General features: G+C 43.1%; 1 protein-coding gene across 3 annotated transcripts; it reads left to right on the top strand.

Moving 5' to 3' along the window:
• Positions 1-4,752: 4,752 nt before the first annotated feature.
• Positions 4,753-20,135, top strand: LOC112263402 (interleukin-2 receptor subunit beta). Of its 3 annotated transcripts, XM_024439578.2 has the most exons (11): positions 4,753-4,963; positions 10,208-10,267; positions 11,239-11,338; positions 14,030-14,141; positions 14,275-14,350; positions 14,667-14,766; positions 16,604-16,737; positions 16,857-17,049; positions 17,433-17,532; positions 17,948-18,032; positions 18,690-20,135. In XM_024439578.2, exons 3-11 carry the CDS (start codon positions 11,269-11,271, stop codon positions 19,893-19,895), a joined length of 2,076 nt encoding a protein of 691 aa, XP_024295346.2. In that variant the 5' UTR covers positions 4,753-4,963; positions 10,208-10,267; positions 11,239-11,268; the 3' UTR covers positions 19,896-20,135. The 3 variants fall into 3 exon arrangements, with proteins under 3 accessions (XP_024295346.2, XP_042172456.1, XP_042172455.1); XM_042316522.1 differs by lacking the exon at positions 10,208-10,267 and having other exon boundaries at positions 4,753-4,958; XM_042316521.1 differs by lacking the exon at positions 10,208-10,267 and having other exon boundaries at positions 4,754-4,963.
• Positions 20,136-21,038: the final 903 nt, after the last annotated feature.

Here is a 21,038-nt window from a genome sequence, read left to right on the forward strand (position 1 = left end):
GTCCTTGATGTCTTTTGTTTTTTGCATTGTTGTTTCCTGTTTTCCTTTGTCTTTTTTTGTCTTTTGTTCATTTTGTTGGTTGTTGGTGCATTGGGGGCTTTGGGGTGGGGAATGGAATGATAACATTTTTCTCGGGTGGTTGACGGGCTGCTCTTGGGGAACTGTGTGTGTGTGGGGGGGGGGTTTGCAAATTGTCATTATTGTAAGCATTTTTACAAGGCAGCTTAATTTTCATTACATTCTTATTGATAGTCATTGGTAAAGGGATGTATTGTTTAACATAGCTGAAAGTTGGTGTTTAAAAAATAAAAAATTCTGCCAATTAATAAAGAATCAACTGTCTCTCTCTGTGTGTGTGCGTTACAAATTCTACAAACACTACCATTGGACCCATTGAAATGTACCATTAGGTCAGTGTTATCCGGGATCCTTAGGACGTCCATACCCTAAACCCTAACACTAATCCTTACTTTAACTCATTTGATTTTCGACTTCAATGGGGTAGAGCCGTCCCAACAATACCAGATAGCACAGACCCTGTTGGATGCGGGGCCGGGCTGCCCGGATGATGGTGAAGGTGCTGCTGTTGTTAGGCGTCGACTGCTGATGTCAATAGAACCTACACTTGTTACATGCCCCGAGAGGATGTACGGTGCTACAGGCGATGGCTTTTTAACATTTTTTAATTGTTTAATTTCACCTTTATTTAACCAGGTAGGCCAGTTGAGAACAAGTTCTCATTTACAACTGCGACCTGGTCAAGATAAAGCAAAGCAGTGCGACAAAAACAACAACACATAGTTACACATAAACAAATGTACAGTCAATAACACAATAGAAAAATCTATGCACAGTGTGTGCAAATGTAGAAGAGTAGGGAGGTAAGGCAATAAATAGGCCATAGAGGCGAAATAATTACAATAACAAGAACGGAACTAATCTTAAATGTTTAATGCTTTGACAGTTACCAGACAGAGACAACAAATGTCTCGCAATCAATTACTTTTTACGTGTAGGATAAATGAAGTTGAGCTTTTAGGCTATTGTTATTATTGGTTCAAGTTTAGGCTACTAGCTTATCTGGTCCAATGGGAATTCGGGAGGTACAATGCGCTTTAGGAAATATTGACCGAGGGCTCTAGCCTACCTTTGGATTTAAAGAATAAAAGGTAGTTGTCTCCTCCTGCCGTTCTAATGGTCGTTACCGACATGTCTGACTCTGGACGGGGGTTCAACCAAGACACATGAAGAAATTAACTGCTCCATCTATCCGCCACCGGTATTTTTTTGACGGAGAATGTCTCGCGCGGAATAACGGTTTTGTGAAGTTTGATCGCCCTCGGGCACGGCTCCAAAAAGTCGCGCTCTTGTGGACCTGGCATTAGAATGGGTCAGCAGAAGTAGTGATTGGCAATAGGCATATGATTTAGCTACCATATAAAGTAAATAACATATATTTTCTCATTTATAATAGCTCCCTAGAAACATTAGAGTATTTCAGTTATCGTGTAGCCTAATGCTTGATTAGATCAGAAACAGAAGCCTTGTCCATAAGAACAGATCTAGAGTCAGATTTGCATACCCCGAATATCACCATTAGGATGAAAGAATACCTGTGTCTGTATGCAGAATCCTACTCATGTAGAACTCTAAACTCTGATGGCAGCTGTTAGGGAGCATTGTGTTTGTGTGGTGCATTGTGTGTGGTGTTGTTGTTGATGATGTTCTTTACAGTTAGGGAGCATTGTGTGTGTGTGGGGGGTTGTGTGGTGGTGTTGTTGTTGATGTTCTTTACAGTTAGGGAGCATTGTGTGTGGGGGGGGTTGTGTGGTGGTGTTAGTGTTGTTGATGTTCCTTTCAGGCTGGTAACGAGACCTCTGTGACGTCCTCTAATACGTCTAGATGACCCTATAGGTGTATCCTAGCCTCACCACTCCTAGCCTCACCACTCCTAGCCTCACCACTCCTAGCCTCACTATCGTCACCATCATCATCCTTGCCGGAGGAAGCACTCTGGTCTGGTACTTCCTGGGTGAGCAAGGGATTGTGGAATAATAATGTGGGACACAGACACGCTTGCGAGCAGCCCAGACCACACACACACACACACACAAACACAAACACACACAAACACAAATCTTTACCCAACCCATAACCATTACGGAGTTAATGCCTAACCTTAAACACTTTGAAATTTGACGTTCAAGAAAAATGTATGAACGTCTAATTCTGACGTGAGACTGTGAGAGCTAGTTGTACACACACACATGCATTACAGTCTATGTATTGTCTTGCTGTGTTATTGTTTTGCTGTATTGTCGTATTTTTTTTGTCTTTACAATTTAAATACTGACAATCAAACTACATCAATGTGGAGGTACCTGCTGAACTACAGGAAGCTCCAACATAAATACTGTATCTACATCAATGTGGAGGTACCTACTGAACTACAGGAAGCGCCAACATTGGGGAGGAAGGGTAGCCTAGTGGTTAGAGCATTGGACTAGTAACTGAAAGGTTGCAAGTTCAAATCCCCAAGCTGACAAGGTACAAATCTGTCGTTCTGAACAGGCAGTTAACCCACTGTTCCTAGGCCGTCATTGAAAATAAGAATTTGTTCTTAACTGAGTAAATAAATAGTGTTTGTTTGGATGAGACGGAGGGAGGGGGAATGTTTATTGGACAATAGTTAGAAACTGGCTTACCCCCGTAGGCTCAAATTCTAAAGGATCAATGTAAAACTGGCCTTAGGTCAGTGTCTGGGGGTAACTGTATCCTACTGTTTGGACTGATGAGCACATGTCATAGAAGGTCAGTTGGAGTTTGACTTCAGTTAGTCATTCTTTCATTAGCCTTATCATTCACACACGAGGGTATGTTCTTAGTGGAGGAGAATGTATACCACATGGCCAAAAGGACATGGACACCTGCTTGTCAAACATCTCATTCCAAAATCATGGGCATTAATATGGAGTTGGTCACCCCATTGCTGGTATAACAGCCTCCACTCTTCTGGGAAGGCTTTCCACTAGATGTTGGAACATTGCTGCGGGGACTTGCTTCCATTCAGCCGCAAGAGTACACACCACCCTGGATTACTGACCTCTGCCTGCCCCCGAGACTGCCTGCTGTTCTGTACCTTCTGGACTCTGATCTGGATTACTGACCTCTGTCTGCCCTTGACCTGTCGTCTTGTCTGCCCCCTGTTCTAGTAATACACTTTTGTTTCTTCGACACTGTCTGCATCTGGGTCTTCTCCTGAAACTTGGTAATAACAGCACTTACAGTTGACCAGGGCAGCTCTAGCTGGGCAGAAATCTGACAAACTGACTTGATAGAAAGGTGGCATCCTATGACGGTGCCACATTGAAAGTCATTGAGCTCTTCATTAAGGCCATTCTACTGCCGATGTTTATCTATGGAGATTGCATGACTGTGTGCTCGATTTTATATACCTGTCAGCAATGGGCATCGCTGAAATGGCTGAATTCACTCATTTAAAGGGGTGTAAATAGTGTATTTTAGTAAGTGTAACCTTACAGTTTGATCATCAACTGTTTGTGCTCCTGTTCCCACCTACCAAACTTGTCCTGTATCAGTAAATGGACATAGTCATTTCAGGAAGTTCTGTATGTCTGCATTCAGAGTTCTCCAAGGAAAATCATATCCTTGGGAAATAATAGTTGACTCATCCTCATTTCTTTGTTGAATCTGTGTGTCTGTGTGTTTATGATCATCAGATGAACGGGTTCAGTCTGTTATCTGTCTCTACGTTTGGACCAGACCCACCCACTGTTCAACCGAGATACAGGATGGCCGAGTGGACCCACCCACCGGTCGCACAGACACACACGGAAACACACACACACACACTTTAAACCGGAAGACATTCCGTAGTCATAGGAATGTACTTAATGTGGAATAATGGTATGCATAGCAGCAGGAAGTAAGGATGCTGGATGTGCTTCAGCGCCCCCTGATGAATCACATTTAAGAAATAATACTCGTAAAAATAAAACAGTTAGGATGATTTGTTTTTTTTACCACCAAATTAGTGCCTTAGGCCTTTATGAGCAGAGAACAGTAGTAGTCAGCAGAACAGGGAGGAAAATACCCCCACCCCTAAAAACCTCTTCCTGACGGTGTGTATTGTGATCTTAGATTGGTTAAGAACATGGTTGAGTTTTTGTTTGTATCTAATATTAAAAATAACTTCTATAGTAACTATTATACCTCTTTATCCATTTTCTATATCAATAAAGTACCTGGACACGGTTGAAAGAAGGCTGTTCATTACATGTTAAATAGTCTCCTTTCGTAGCTGCTTGTGGAGGTGAAAAGCGGCTGTGAAAATCAACTACTTGTTACACCAAGGCCATACTCTAGTCATACTTTGTCCAGTTGAGGGCAGCAAAACATCGTATTTGGTCTCTGTCTCTCTCTTTCACTACCTCACTCACCACACACGCCACTTTCAAAGCTTTTGCTCCTGTTATTTCCAGAAAGGAATAAAAACACAACATGTTCTAATTTGACACTTTACATCATCTCAACATTTCACAGTAACCGAAGTCATATTCTTTAGAAAAAAGGAACCAGAACAGAGACCGAAAGAAGAACAACTGAAAAATGTCATATTTTTGATTTAACCCCCACTTCTGACAAGTACAGATCACAGCGTTGATGACGTGTGTGTGTGTGTGTGTGTGTGTGGTTTCAGTTGAAACTAACTGAAGCCACAGAAATCCCTTTTCTGTTCACTCATTTACTTTTCAGAGAAGGCAGTCAGATGTTTTTCTCGTCATTAAAGGGTTTGAATCATCTGGTGGCGACCAACTGAGAGACAAGAAACTGATTCATCATTAAGCACTCGTCCTTCAGTTCAGAGTGAAACGTAACTCAACCGTAGAGCATTGAGAAGCCGGTGTTTCTGAGACTACAAGAAGGTCCACTATACAGTAAGGTAAGAGTCTCTTTGAATATTCATATACAGATGTAGGATCTTAATTCGATCACTCTTTTGTTGCTGCACAGTAGAAAATGCACAGTAGAAAATGCAAAACTTGTAGTGTATTCAAGGCTCAATAAGGCTTCTAACGCTTGTAATTTGCAATTTAAAATGTCAGACTTGATTTGCCCTATCGAAAAATGTATCAGCCCCTACAACAAATATCCATAATCCACATAACTATAACTATAATCCACATAATAATTCACATTTCCAGTTGCTGCAGGATCATTTTCCTGCTATAGAAAACTGTCTCAAATGAAGATCCTACATCTATGATGTATTGGTTCTGGATTACATTTGTTGTTCAATCAAGAAAAGCTACTCTGCCTGTGTGTGTGGCCATGTGTGGGTTTGAGTGTGATCATTTGGAAGACACAGTATTACACAGTTAAGGTCATGATCACGGTAGTGATGATGATGATGACTTATCACTTGAGAGACTCACAGAGAGCGAAGCTGTTACAATATTGCATACACCTCTCCCATCCCTTGGGGCTGATGAAATGTGTCTAGGCTATGCGCTAGGAAAGGATTCTTCCATCCTGGGCCCAGAGAAGCCCAGGCTTTGTTCTGTGTTAGTGCTGGGCTGCACCAAAACCCTGCACACCCTTTAGATCTCTAGAATCAAGGTTGAAGACCACTGTCCTCATTGTGGAAGAGGCTAGGGGCTGATTAGGGAGTCTTTGTGTAGGGGGCTAGGAGCTAATTAGAGTTTCATTATGGAGGGGGCTAGGAGCTGATTCAATCTTCATTATGTAGGGGGCTAGGAGCTAATTAGAGTTTCATTATGGAGGGTGCTAGGAGCTGATTCAATTTTCATTATGGAGGGGGCTGGGAGCTAATTAGATTTTCATTATGGAGGGTGCTAGGAGCTGATTCAATCTTCATTATGGAGGGGCTAGGAGCTAATTAGATTTTCATTATGGAGGGGCTAGGAGCTGATTCAATCTTCATTATGGAGGGGCTAGGAGCTGATTAGAGCTTCATTGTGGAGGGGGCTAGGAGCTGATTAGGGTTTCATTATGGAGGGGGCTAGGAGCTGACTAGGACTTCATTATGGAGGGGGCTAGGAGCTGATAAGGACTTCATTATGGAGAGGGCTAGGAGCTGATTAGGACTTCATTATGGAGAGGGCTAGGAGCTGGTAAGGACTTCATTATGGAGAGGGCTAGGAGCTGGTTCAATTTTCATTATGGAGGGGGCTAGGAGCTGGTTCAATTTTCATTTTGGAGGGGGCTAGGAGCTGATTCAATCTTCATTATGGAGAGGGCTAGGAGCTGGTTCAATTTTCATTATGGAGGGGGCTAGGAGCTAATTAGGGCTTCATTATGTAGGGGACTAGGAGCTGATTAGGGCTTCATTATAGAGGTGACTAGTGGCTGAATATGGCTTCATTATGGAGGGGGCTAGGAGCTGATTAGAGCTTCATTATGGAGGGGGCTGGGAGCTGATTAGGACTTCATTATGGGGGGGCTAGGAGCTGATTAGAGCTTCATTATGGAGGGGGCTAGGAGCTGATTAGGGCTTCATTATGGAGGGGGCTAGGAGCTGATTAGAGCTTCATTATGGAGGGGGCTAGGAGCTGATTAGAGCTTCATTATGGAGGGGGCTAGGAGCTGATTAGAGCTTCATTATGGAGGGGCTAGGAGCTGATTAGGACTTCATTATGGAGGGGGCTAGGAGCTGTTTAGAGCTTCATTATGGAGGGGGCTAGGAGCTGATTAGGGCTTCATTATGGAGGAGGCTAGGTTTTGATTAGGGCTTTATTATAGAGTGGGCTATAGGTTGATTAGGGCTTTATTATAGAGGGGGCTATGAATTGATTAGGGCTTTATTATAGAGGGGGCTATGGGTTGATTAGGGCTTTATTATAGAGGGGGCTATGGGTTGATTAAGGCTTTATTATAGAGGGGCTATGAATTGATTAGGGCTTTATTATAGAGGGGGCTATGGGTTGATTAGGGCTTTATTATAGAGGGGGCTATGGGTTGATTAGGGCTTTATTATAGAGGGGGCTATGGATTGATTAGGGCTTTATTATAGAGGGGGCTATGGATTGATTAGGCTTTATTATGTAGAGGACTAGGAGCTGATCTGGGCCAGGGTTTACTAGGACAGGATGTTCAAATAGAAATGGAGCAAAACCCTGCACACCTTGTGGGCTCCCAGTAGAGTTGAACTGGAGACCGTTGTCCTCATTGTTGAGGGGCTTTGGAATGTGTTCCTAATGGCACCTATTCCTTATATTGTGTACTACTTTTAACCAGGACCTCTAGGGTATATAGTGCACTATATAGGGAATAAGGGTGCCAGTTAGGATGTAGCCTAGGGGTTGATTTGGTCCAGTGTTTAAGTAGGACAGGATGTACACACCCAGCCACAGGTACAGAGGAAGTCAAAGACAAGAGGGGGAGGTGAAGGGGAGGAGGGGAGAGAGTGTTGGTGGAAAGGACGTCAGAGAGAAGATAGGGAGGGTGAGGGGGAGGAGGGGAGAGTCAGGGAGTGAGCGTTGGTGGAAAGGAAGTCAGAGAAGAGGGGGAGGAGGGGAAAGTCAGGGAGTGAGCGTTGGTGGAAAATAAGTCAGAGAGAAGATAGAGAGGGGGAGTCAGAGAGAAGATAGGGAGGGGGAGTCAGAGAGAAGATAGGGAGGGGGAGTCAGAGAGAAGATAGGGAGGGGGAGTCAGAGAAGATAGGGGGAGTCAGAGAGAAGATAGGGAGGGGGAGTCAGAGAGGAGATAGGGAGGGGGAGTCAGAGAGGAGATAGGGAGGGGGAGTCAGAGAGAAGATAGGGAGGGGGGAGTCAGAGAGAAGATAGGGAGGGGGGAATCAGAAAGAAGATAGGGAGGAGGGGAGAGTCAAGGAGTGAGCGTTGGTAGAAAGGAAGTCAGAGAGTGATAGGGAGGGTGAGGTGAGAGGTGTACATAAGAAGAAGGGAGGGGGTGTTAGTATGAGGTTTAGTTTGGGAGAGGATGAGAAGAGAGGTAGAGAAGAGAGCAGGGGACGGGGGTGTTAGTGGTTTGAGGTTTGTTTGTTATTGGAAACAGCTTGTAAACATTCTGGGAAACGAGGACGTTGTGGTTTTCTTACCTGTAGCCCGTGTGTGTGTGTGTGTGTGTGTGTGTGTGTGTGTGTGTGTGTGTGTGTGTGTGTGTGTGTGTGTGTGTGTGTGTGTGTGTGTGTGTGTGTGTGTGTGTGTGCATGCACAATGTGTGTGTGTTAGCTTGCATGAAGACTGCACTTGTGTTCGAGCTTGCGTGGGCAATGCATGCGTGTGTGTATGTTCTCTGCTTTCAGGTTACGGCAGGAAAGCCCTGATCTGGGATCAGGCTAACATGTTATAGCAGGAATGCCCTGATCTGGGATCAGGCTATCAGGTTAAGACAGGAAAAGTCCTGATCTGGGACCAGGATATCAGGTTAAGGCAGGAAAGCTTTGATCTGGGACCAGGATATCAGGTTAAGACAGGAAAAGCCCTGATCTGGGATCAGGCTATCAGGTTAAGACAGGAAAAGCCCTGATCTGGGACCAGGATATCAGGTTGAGGCAGGAAAGCTTTGATCTGGGACCAGGATATCAGGTTAAGACAGGAAAAGCCCTGATCTGGGACCAGGCTACCAGGTTAGGGCTAGAAAGCTTTGATCTGGGACCAGGATATCAGGTTAAGACAGGAAAAGTCCTGATCTGGGACCAGGCTACCAGGTTAGGGCTGGAAAGCTTTGATCTGGGACCAGGCTTCCAGGTTAGGGCTGGAAAGCTTTGATCTGGGACCAGGCTTCCAGGTTAGGGCTGGAAAGCTTTGATCTGGGACCAGGCTACCAGGTTAGGGCTGGAAAGCTTTGATCTGGGACCAGGCTACCAGGTTAAGACAGGAAAAGCCCTGATCTGGGACCAGGCTACCAGGTTAAGACAGGAAAAGCCCTGATCTGGGACCAGGCTACCAGGTTAAGACAGGAAAAGCCCTGATCTGGGACCAGGCTACCAGGTTAAGGCAGAAAAGCTTTGATCTGGGACCAGGCTACCAGGTTAAGACAGGAAAAGCCCTGATCTGGGACCAGGCTACCAGGTTAGAGCTGGAAAGTGAACAGTGAACACGACAGTGAACACGACATCACAAGGCTTCACAGCTAACAATGTACAGAAACCAGTGGTGGCTGGTGGCACTTTAAATTGGAGGACGGACTCCTAGTAATGGCTGGAACAGAATTAATGGAAGGGTATCAAACACATCAAACACACTGATTCCTTGAACTCCATTCCAGGCATTATTATGAGCCTTCTTCTTCACCCAGTCAACACATCTTATACCTGTTAGATGGTTGTTTTTAGGTGTTTTTTTATTTTTTATGAGTGGAAACTTCACACCTCAGACTGAACATAACATGTCTCTCTAACCACAGTGACCTTCTACTAAAAAAAACAGATGAGAGAATGGAAGAAAACAGCACACTGCCCATGTACAGCTATCGGAACTACTGTTTATATATATATATATAGAATATATATATGTGTTCTAAAAGGCAAAACTGATCCTAGATCAGCACTTCTACTCTGAGATGCTTTATTGATCTGGGATCAGGTCCCCTTGTCCATGTAATCTTATACATTATGATCTAAAAGGCAAAACTGATCCTAGATTGGTACTTCTACTCTGAAATGCTTTATGAATACAGGCCCTGACAATAATATACAGAGATATCAATAACAGCAATAGTGACTGTCAAAGGACAACAGTGTCTCAGATGATTAGCATGGTTCAACTGTTGCATCTCTGGCCATGGTTCTGGAAAAGTCTTTACGTGATAGTATAGTGTGTGGCTAAGTGTATATTTCTAGAACCCGAGTGTGTTAGAACGTGTCACAGAGAGACGCTGGTCATTGGTAGGATGATCATCTTGATTATGATTGACACACTGAAATTGGGAGGGAGGGAGGGAGGGAGGGAGGGAGGGAGGGGAGGGAGGGAGGGAGGGAGGGAGGGAGGGAGGGAGGGAGGGAGGGAGGGAGGGAGGGAGGGAGGCAGGGAGGGAGGGAGGGAGAAAGAGAGAGAGAGACTGACTGACTCACTCACTCACTCACTCACTCACTCACTCACTCACTCACTCACTCACTCACTCGAGTTGGAGTAATACCATAGTTAGTAACACCATCAGTAGAGCTGTCATCCTTCATCCAACCCTTTCCATGTTTTTTCATTAGTTCCATCACAACTCATCCAATGACACAAGCTGCCCAGCTTGGGCCGTTCAATATCTAAAGGTAAGAGACAAAATATCTGCAATGTTAAAAACATGTAAATGTTTGAAATGCACCTAAAATGCTATGCAAATTTGAATAACCTACTAAATGGGTTTACAGTGTTGGCTTGTTTCTGGCATACCAGTGTGTAAGAACGTTGGTTTAAACAAATGCAACTTTGTTTATAAGATGTTTTACGCAAATAACCTTCATGTCTACTGATATGTTTTTCGCAAATAACCTTCATGTCTACTGATATGTTTTACTCAAATAACCTTCATGTCTACTGATATGTTTTACTCAAATAACCTTCATGTCTACTGATATGTTTTACTCAAATAACCTTCATGTCTACTGATATGTTTTACTCAAATAACCTTCATGTCTACTGATATGTTTTACTCAAATAACCTTCATGTCTACTGATATGTTTTACTCAAATAACCTTCATGTCTACTGATATGTTTTACTCAAATAACCTTCATGTCTACTGATATGTTTTACTCAAATAACCTTCATGTCTACTGATATGCAACAGTAAAACAGATTCAACTGATGTTAATTATATCTGACATGTATTTCACCTTATGTGACCTAATAAGTTTCTATTCTGTAAATGAGGATGTATGGATCCCTCTCCCACTTGCACACCTGTTCAGTTTCTGTGGCTTTCACTGTGTGTGTGTGTGTGTGTGTGTGTGTGTGTGTGTGTGTGTGTGTATGTGTGTGTGGCTACGCTTAAACTGATAACACTTGATCTACTTTCATGGAAAAAACACACCACGCAGACAGACATAGAAAGTTGCACTTTTTCTTCTCATGCTTCAGTCTTTCTTCCATCCCAAATGTCACCCTATTCCCTACATAGTTCACTACTTTTGACCAGAGTCAAATGAGCCCATGTCAAAAGTAGTGCCCTATATAAGAAATAGGGTACCATTTGGAACACTAAGCCACCTGTCGCTAATGTCATGTCTCCTACTGTGTTCTAGAATGAGAAAAAGGACCAGGAAGAAGTCATAATGGTTCTATGGTGTCTCTATGTCATCCTGCTCCTCCCCCTACTAACCTGCTCCAGCCAACCACAGTCCTGTAAGTCATCAATACCCTTCACAATGCATTACAACACATGTATAATGACTTTGAGGTTAAAGTGCAGACTGTCAGCTTTATTTTGAGTGTATTTACATCCATATCGGGTGAACCTTTTTAGAAATGACAGCACCTTTTGTGCATAGTCTACCCATTTTAGGAGTCCAAAAGTTCTTTAATGTGTGTTAAAGTAGTAAACAGTTTTGTATTTGGTCCCATATTCATAACATGCAATGATTACATCAAGCTTGTGACTCTACAAATGTGTTATTATTTTGTGCCTAATAGAAATTAATGGTAAATAATGTATGGTGTCATATCAGCTTGGATATCAGCTTGGATTTGGCGTCTCTCCTATCAAAACACGTTGAGAGTAAACATCATTAACAGAAACAACTGAATTGTTGCGTGTGTTGTTGTTGTCCTCCAGTGTCCCTTTCCTAAATTAGCCATTGATGGAGGTAGGGATTTGGACTTGTGGATTTACTTCATTCTCCGTATTGGCCAAAAGCAATTCCGATCCAACCATTAATTCATACGTTGTTGTGCCCCTGGCCTGAGAGGATGGAAGTTCAAGCAAGCATTTTAGCCAGGTAGCCTAGGACAAAAAAATAAGCTTGTACTGTAAATAAGCTTGTACTGTTTCAACGTGAAAGAGAGGAGGATGGCATTGGTGTTTCTCTACAAGTAGAGTGAGTCAACATGATTTACTACTTGCAGGAGGGCACATGCATGCACACATAAATCAGAACCATGGACAGCCACATATTTAGCTTATGTTGATTGGACACATGTTTGGGGGGGTTATATTTTAGTTGTCACTTTATTAGATGAAGCAGAGGTGATTTGATGATGTTGAAGTTGAAATGGTGCTGGAATAGTGGAGGCAGCTCCTGTTTATGACTTGCAGTAACTCAAATCAAATCGAATTGTATTGGTCACATACAGATGGTTAGCAGATGTTATTGGGAGTGTAGCAAAATGCTTGTGCTTCTAGTTCTGACAGTGCAGCAAACAAGTCATATCTAACAATTCCACAACAGATACCTAATACACACAAATCTAAGTAAAGGAATGGAATAAGAATATATAAATATAAATATATGGATGAGCAACGACAGAGCTGCATTGGCAAGATGCAATAGATAGTATAGAATACAGTATATACTGTACATATGAGATGAGTAATGCAAGATATGAAACATTATTAAAGTGACTAGTATTCCAATTATTAAAGTGGCCAATGATTTCAAGTCTGTATGTAGGCAGCAGCCTCTCTGTGCTAGTGATGGCTGTTTTACAGCCTGATGGCCTTGAGATAGAAGCTGTTTATCAGAAGGCCAGCATTCCGGAGTCGCCTCTTCACTGTTGACATTGAGACTGGTGTTTTGTTGGTACTATTTAATGAAGCTGCCAGTTGAGGACTTGTGAGGCATCTGTGTCTCAAACTAGACACTCTAATGTACTTGTCCTCTTGCTCAGTTGTGCACCGGGGCCTCCCACTCCTCTTTCTATTCTGGTTAGAGCCAGTTTGCACTGTTCTTTGAAGGGAGTAGTACACAGAGCGTTGTACGAGATCTTACGTTTCTTGGCAATTTCTCACATGGAATAGCCTTCATTTCTCAGAACAAGAATAGACTGACGAGTTTCAGAAGAAAGTTCTTTGTTTCTGGCCATTTTGAGCCTATAATTGAACCCACAAATGCTGATGCTCCAGATACTCAACTAGTCTAAAGGAGGCCAGTTTTATTGCTTCTTTAATCAGAACAACAGTTTTTAGCTGTGCTAACATAATGGCAAAAGGGTTTTCTAATGATCAATTAGCCTTCTATAATGATAAACTTGGATTAGCTAACACAACATGCCATTGGAACACAGGAGTGATGGTTGCTGATAAGAGGCCTCTGTACGCCTATGTAGATATTCCATAAATAATCTGCCATTTCCAGCAACAATAGTCATTTACAACATCAACAATGTCTACACTGTGTTTGTGATCAATTTGATGTTATTTTAATGGGCAAAAAATGCTTTTCTTTCAAAAACAAGGACATTTCTAAGTGACCCCAAACTTTTGAACGGTAGTGTATGATGAAACATGATATAGAGCCTTGTAAAACATGACACAGAGCCTCAAAAAACATGACATAGATCCTTAACAACATGACATAGAGCCTTAAAAAACATGACATAGAGTCTTAAAAAACATGACATAGAGTCTTATAAAACAGGACAGTGTCTTGTAAAACATGACATAGAGCCTTACAAAACATGACATAGAGCCTTGTAAAACATGACATAGAGCCTTGTAAAACATGACAGTGTCTTGTAAAACATGTTATAGAGTCTTACAAAACATGATATAGAGCCTTATAAAACATGACATAGAGCCTTGTAAAACATGACATAGAGCCTTGTAAAACATGACATAGAGCCTTGTAAAACATGACAGTGTCTTGTAAAACATGTTATAGAGTCTTACAAAACATTATATCAACCCTTATATTAAAACTGTTGTTATTTTTTTCTTTCTCTCTGTTTCCCTCTCTCTCTGCCTCTTTCTCTCTCTCTCTCCCTCTCTCTCTGCCTCTTTCTCTCTCTCTCTGCCTCTCTCCCTCCTCTCTCTCTCTCTCTGCCTCTCTCTCTCCTCTCTCTCTCCTCTCTCACTCTCTCTGTCTCTGTTTCTCAAAGATCTACAGTGTGTCAATGACTTCATCAGTAACATCACATGTGTGTTGAACAACACATGCATACCCCCAGACATGCCGTGCACTCTGCATGGTGAATACCCCGGGTTTAAAAGGTAAAGAAGACTAAGGATGCACCCTCACTGGAACTCTATTCCCATAGTCTTGGTCAAAAGTAGTGCACTATATAGGGAATAGGGTGCCATTTTAGATGCTAACTGAAACAATGGTTCACTGTTGTAACTACAGGCAATGTGAGATGAAGTCCTTGGCCGGTTTCAACACAACCTTGAGAGGCGGCAGTCTGGTCTTTGAGGGCAATCCAGTGAGTTTTATAAAACTACATCAAGTTAAAACCAATGCTTGGTTATATATGTGCATTATTATAGATCAAAACAATGATTTAAAAACAATTTAAAAAGTAATAACATGAATGTAACACATTAATCTGAATGAATAAATTAACCAGGAATTTGTCATTTAAAAAAATATATATAATAACATTTTTTCCTAATAATAAGAATAATAAGAATACTAATAAGAATACTAATAATAATAATAATAAAACAATGACAGCATATATATATAGACCGATAGGCAAACAACCCTGGATAACTGAACTTCTGTAAATGATCTTTCAGTTCTTTTGGGAAGAGGATAAAATATCCATTGTTGTACGGTGTGGACAAGCAGAAGATTATGTGATACAGATTGAACACCTGTATCAACCATTTAACCACAGTAAGTGTACAGTAATTTGAGTGATATTATGTACGATGTGTCATCTATTACTAACCTACTACATTAATTGTACACCAACTACAATGATACAATACCATAACTTTATGAGGTTTTGTGAAGTCAGCATACAAAATACACAAAATCAATACACTATGATACAACAAAATCAATACACTATGATACAACAAAATCAATACACTATGATACAACAAAATCAATACACTCATACTGGAAAGCTTATTAATGTACAGTGCATTCAGGAGGTCTTCAGACCCCTTCACCTTTTCCACATTTTGTTATGTTACAGCCTTATTCTAAAATGTATAAAATCATTTCCCCCCCTCATAATCTACACACAATACCCCATAATGACAAAGCAAAAACAGGTTTTTATACATTTTTGCAAATGTATAAAAATATTTAAAAATGTACATAAGTATTCAGACCCTTTAACTCAGTACTTTGTTGAGACACATTTGGTAGCGATTGCAGCCTCGGGTCTTCTTGGGTATGTCGCTACAAACTTGGCACAGATGTATTTGGGGAATTTCTCCCATTCTTCTCTGCATATCCTCTCAAGTTCTGTCAGAGTGGGCGGGGAGAGTTGCTGCACAGCTATTTTCAGGTCTCTCCAGAGAACTTGCCTACCTGGTTAAATAAAGGTGAAATAAATGTTCGATCGGGTTCAAGTCCGGGCCACTCAAGGACATTCAGAGACCTGTCCTGAAGCCACTCCTGCGTTGTCTTGGCTGTGTGCTTCAGGTCATGCTGGAAGGTGAACCTTAGCCCCAGTCAGAGGTACTGAGCGCTCTGGAGCAGGTTTTCATCAAGGATCTCTCTGTTCTTTTCTCCTTACACCCTTCCCCCAATCCTGACTAGTCTCCCAGTCCCTGCCGCTGAAAAACACCCCCACAACATGATGCTGCCAGTACTATGCTTCACCATAGGGATGGTGTCAGGTTTCCTCCAGACGTGACGCTTGGCATTCTGGCCAAGGAGTTTAATCTTGGTTTCATCAGACCAGAGAATCTTGTTTCTCATGGTGTGAGTCTTTTAGGTGCCTTTTGGTAAACACCAAGCGGGCTGTCGTGCCTTTTTTTGAGGAGTGGCTTCCGACTGGTCACTCTACCATAAAGGCCTGATTTGTATAGATGATTGCATAGATGAATGTCCTTCTGGAAGGTTTTCCCATTTCCATAGAGGAACTCTGGAGCTCTGTCATCGGGTTGACCATCGGGTTCTTGGTCACCTCCCCCGATAGCTGAGTTTGGCCGGGCGGCCAGATCTAGGAAGAGTCTTGGTGGTTCCAAACATCTTCCATTTAAAAAAGATGGAGCCACTGTGTTCTTGGCGACCTTCAATGCTGCGGACATTTTTTGGTTCCCTTCCCCGGATCTGTGCCTCGACACAATCCTGTCCCGGAGCTCTACGGACAATTCCTTCGACCTAATGACTTGGTTTTTGCTCTGACATGCACTGTCAACTGTGGGACCTTATAAAGACAGGTGTGTTCCTTTCCAAATCATGTCCAATCAATTTAATTTAGCACCGGTGGACTCCAATGAAGTTGGAGAACCATCTCAAGGATGATCAATGGAAACAGGATGCACCTGAGCTCAATTTCGATTCTCATAGGAAAGGGTCTGAATACTTATGTAAATGAGGTATTTCTGTTTTTTATTTTGAATAAATTTGCAAACATTTCAAAAAAACAGTTTTCGCTTTGTCATTATGGGGTGTTGTGTGTAGATTAATGGGGAAATATTTAAAAAAAATCAATTTTAGAATAAGGCTGTAACGTATGAGTACATCAACTGTGTTGTTTTGTGTTTGGCAGTTAAAATGCATCCCCCTGGCAAGCTGACCGTCATCAATGCCTCAATCGCCTGGACACCAGGAGCTCCCATTTCAGAAATGATATTCAACTATGACTTCCAACTACAGTGGAAACAGGAACTACATCACTGGGAGGTGAGAGAGAGAGGGAGAGAGAGGGGGAGGAAGAGAGACAGAGGACAGATAATAACAACTGTGTCTCTCTCTTTGTACACTATGTAAAAGTAGACCTACTGTATGTTGTGCTACTGCAGGATGCTGTGGAGGTGAACATATCAAACAAACAGACGTATTTTGACCTGGACCCTGAGATGCTGGAGAGAGGAAGGAGGTACCAGGTCAGAGTCCGGGTTCGAGCCGACCCAGACGATTACCCAGACTGCCGGTGGAGCGACTGGAGCCCCAGTGCATCATGGGTCTCCACTCTGGGCCAGATGAAGCCAACAGGTAAATACAGCATCAGTGATGTCATTGGTTATTGATACACATTTGAATGTGGGCCTATATATACTTGGGCTGTGTCCCAAATGGCCCTATAGTTCCCTACATAGTGCAGAGCCCTAGGGGCCAAAAGCACTGCACTAAACAGGGAATATGTTGCCATTTGGAAGGCAGGCATAGTAGTGTGTTTCCATATGAATCTTGAAAAATTGCTCCTTCTTTCTTCCCTATTTCTTTCTTTCGTTCTTACAGGCAGACACATGCTCAAAACAAACTTACAGACAGAAATGTACATGAAGAGTTTTCTATGCCAATCTTTCAGTAAAACAGTGGTGTTGTTATGTACGTTCTAAGTATGTTCTGTGTTGTTCCTCTGGTCCTGTTCTCAGGTAGTCCTGATGTTCTAGACCAGGACTTTGTGGTGGTCACCGTGGTGGGAGCTGTTGTTGTACTGGTCCTGCTGGTCTCCATGTTGATCTGCAAAGGAAAGTGAGTACTGTCTCTCTGTGTGTGTGTGTGTGTGTGTGTGTGTGTGTGTGTGTGTGTGGGTGGGTGTCTGTGTGTGTCTGTGTCTGTGTGTGTGTGTGTGTGTGTGTGGTTGTGTGTGTGTTGGTGGGAGGGGGTGTGGGTGGGTGTGTGTGTGTGTGTGTCTGTGTCTGTGTGGGTGTCTGTGTGTCGTGTGTGTGTGTCTGTGTGTGTGTGTGTGTGTGTGTGTGTGTGTGTGTGTGTGTGTGTGTGTGTGTGTGTGTGTGTGTGTTGTGTGTGGGTGTGTGTGTGTGGGTGTGTGTGTTGTGTGTGTGTGTGGGTGTCTGTGTGTGTGTGCAGAGTAAACATCATGTTTTAGATGTAATGTTTTGTAGTTGGTTAAGTGCAACTTCCTTTAATTTCCGTTCATTGCTGACAGGGTCAAGAAGATTCTGAATCCTCCTATACCAGATCCCTCCAGGTACTTTGAGGGCCTCAACCTCCAGCACGATGGAAACTTCAAGGTCAGTTCTACTTTTGACTGAAGTTACGTGCCAAAAGGGACCCTATTCCCTGTATTGTGCACTACCTTGTTATGGCGGTAGTTAGGTTATAATGGCTGTAGTTAGGTTATAATGGCTGTAGTTAGGTTATAATGGCTGTAGTTAGGTTATAATGGCTGTAGTTAGGTTATAATGGCTGTAGTTAGGTTATAATGGTGGTATTTAGGTTATAATGGCTGTAGTTGGGTTATAATGGCTGTAGTTGGGTTATAATGGCTGTAGTTAGGTTATAATGGCGGTAGTTAGGTTATAATTGCTGTAGTTAGGTTATAATGGTGGTAGTTCGGTTATAATAGCGGTAGTTAGGTTATAATGGCTGTAGTTGGGTTATAATGGTGGTATTTAGGTTATAATGGCGGTAGTTAGGTTATAATAGCGGTAGTTAGGTTATAATGGCGGTAGTTAGGTTATAATAGCGGTAGTTAGGTTATAATGGCTGTAGTTGGGTTATAATGGCGGTAGTTAGGTTATAATGGCTGTAGTTACAAGCCTCCTCTGCAATAGAAAATAAAAATAATAATCCTTTCATTTACCTCTCCTCTATATGTCTCTCTTTCTCTCTCTCTCTGTGTGTGTGTGTGTGTGTGTGTGTGTGTGTGTGTGTGTCCGTGCCTACAGGCTTGGCTGGGTCCTTTGTTTGCCCTTGAATCCATCAACTCTGCCTCGCACCGTGAAGACATCTCCCAGGTAGAGATCACCGACAGCCTGGACAACGTCACCCCCTTGAGGACGGCACCACCACAAGAGAAGAGATGGGATAACAGTGGCCACTCCTTCTGCTCCGGCTTCTCCAACTCCAGCTACTTCTTATCTCAATTCTCCCAGCCTGGATCCACCTCCATCAAGCTGGAACCCTGCTCTGTACACTCCCCTTACGGACCAGTAGGTGGCACTACTGAAATGATAGATGAGTGGAAGGAGGAGAACAGAGGAGATAGGATGGATAGTAATAGAGGTGTAGGGGGGAAGGCCGAAGATATCAGGGGTGGAGGGAAAGATGGAGAGATGTTGGGTGGAGGGAAGGATGGAGAGATGGGGGGTGGAGGGAAGGAGGGAGAGATGGGGGGTGGAGATGTACTTGAAGGCATCAGTGCAGGTGAAGATATCCTCCAGGTTTCTTCTTACGGGCGTGTCGAGAAGCTCCAGGCCGAGCGTCGGGCCCTCATAAGCCCAGATTCAGGCATCGGCAGTGGGGCAGAGGATCAGGAAAGTCAGGAGAGCGTGGAGGATGCGGTCGGGCCTATTGCATCCACCCCCCGTTTTGTCTCTCAGGACTTCCATCTTGTTCCGCTTCTTCCTCTTATCAATAACAATAACTTTACATTCTGCTCCACCCCCTTACCCATTTCCCTGTCCGCTTTCCCCCAGCTTCCCTTCACCCTACCTGGGTTGGATAGTGTAGGGGGAAAGGGTACGGAGATGGGGGTTGGAGGAGGTTCTCTCACAATGTCTTCCTCCTATGAACGCGTGGATAATCTGCAGCTCCAGGCCCAACTCTTGGCCCCTCAGAGCCCAGATTCAGGCATTGGCAGTGGGGGAGAGGATCAGGAGAGCGTGGGGGATGAGGTCAGGCCAACTGTGACCCCCTGTAACCATATCCCTCTTATTACCACTAACAATATATTTCCTTTCTGTTCCACTCCCTTACCTATTCCACTGACCAGTTTACACTTCCCCTTCTCTGGGTTGGGGTTGGCTCCATCCCTGGGTATGAGAACCAGTCATCCAGGCAGGCTGATCGAGGAGATGTCTCTCCTGTCTTCTTCAATGGCAGTAGAGCCCTCTAGGGGCGGCTACATACCAGTGAAAGAAGCTCAGAGCTGAGCTATGAAAACATTTCACCAAGGTCTACGTTTGGAAAAGTCTTGTAATTCTCCCAAAATTCCCTGGTTATCCAGAAATCCTGGTTGGAGGAAGCCAAGATGGTAATCTCCCAACCAGGATTGAGAAAGTTACTAGAATAGGGGGGTCAAATGTTTTAGAACACCCACCCATTCAAGGGTTTTTCTTTATTTGTACTATTTTCTACATTGTAGAATAATAGTGAATACATCAAAACTATGAATAACACATATGGAATCATGTAGTAACCAAAAAAGTGTTAAACTAATCAAAATATATTTTATATTTGAGATTCTTCAAATAGCCCCCCTTTGCCTTGATGACAGCTTTGCACACTCTTGGCATTCTCTCAACCAACTTCACCTGGAATGCTTTTCCAACAGTCTTGAAGGAGTTCTCACATATGCTGAGCACTTGTTGGCTGCTTTTCTTTCCCTCTGCGGTCCGACTCATCCCAAACATCTCAAGTTGGTTGAGGTTGGGGGATTGCGGAAGCCAGGTCATCTGATGCAGCACTCCATCACTCTCCTTCTTGGTCAAAAAGCCCTTACACACCCTGGAGGTGTGTTGGGTAATTTTCCTGTTGAGAAACAAATGATAGTCCCACTAAACCCAAACCAGATGGGATGGCGTATCACTGCAGAATGCTGTGATAAACATGCTGGTTAAAGTGTACCTTGAATTCTAAATAAATCACAGACCGTGTCACCAGCAAAGCACCCCCACACCATAACACCTCCTCTTCCATGCTTTACGGTGGGAAATACACATGCAGAGATCATCCTTTCACCCACACCGCGTCTCACAAAGACACGGCGGTTGGAACCAAAAATCTCAAATTTGGACTCCAGACAAATTTCCACCATTGCTTGTGTTTCTTGGCCCAAGCAAGTATCTTCTTATTATTGGTGTCCTTTAGTAGTGGTTTCTTTGAAGCAATTCAACCATGAAGGCCTGATTCACTTAGTCTCCTCGGTACAATTGATGTTGAGATGTGTCTGTTACTTGAACTCTGTGAAGCATTTATTTGGCCTGCAATTTCTGAGGCTGGAAACTCTAATGAATTTATCCTCTGCAGCAGAGGTAACTCTGGGTCTTCCATTCCTTTGGCTGTCCTCATGAGAG

This window comes from Oncorhynchus tshawytscha, unplaced genomic scaffold (assembly GCF_018296145.1).
Source record: "Oncorhynchus tshawytscha isolate Ot180627B unplaced genomic scaffold, Otsh_v2.0 Un_contig_7588_pilon_pilon, whole genome shotgun sequence".
NCBI classification, from domain to species: domain Eukaryota; kingdom Metazoa; phylum Chordata; class Actinopteri; order Salmoniformes; family Salmonidae; genus Oncorhynchus; species Oncorhynchus tshawytscha.

Excerpts from the sequence above, each read along its gene's own strand:
- LOC112263402 (XM_024439578.2), top strand. The coding sequence starts at position 11,269 with ATGGTTCTATGGTGTCTCTATGTCATCCTGCTCCTCCCCCTACTAACC. Across the intron at positions 14,767-16,603 it reads GTATCAACCATTTAACCACA|TTAAAATGCATCCCCCTGGC; the intron begins GTAAGTGTACAG and ends TGTGTTTGGCAG. Across the intron at positions 17,050-17,432 it reads GGGCCAGATGAAGCCAACAG|GTAGTCCTGATGTTCTAGAC; the intron begins GTAAATACAGCA and ends TCCTGTTCTCAG.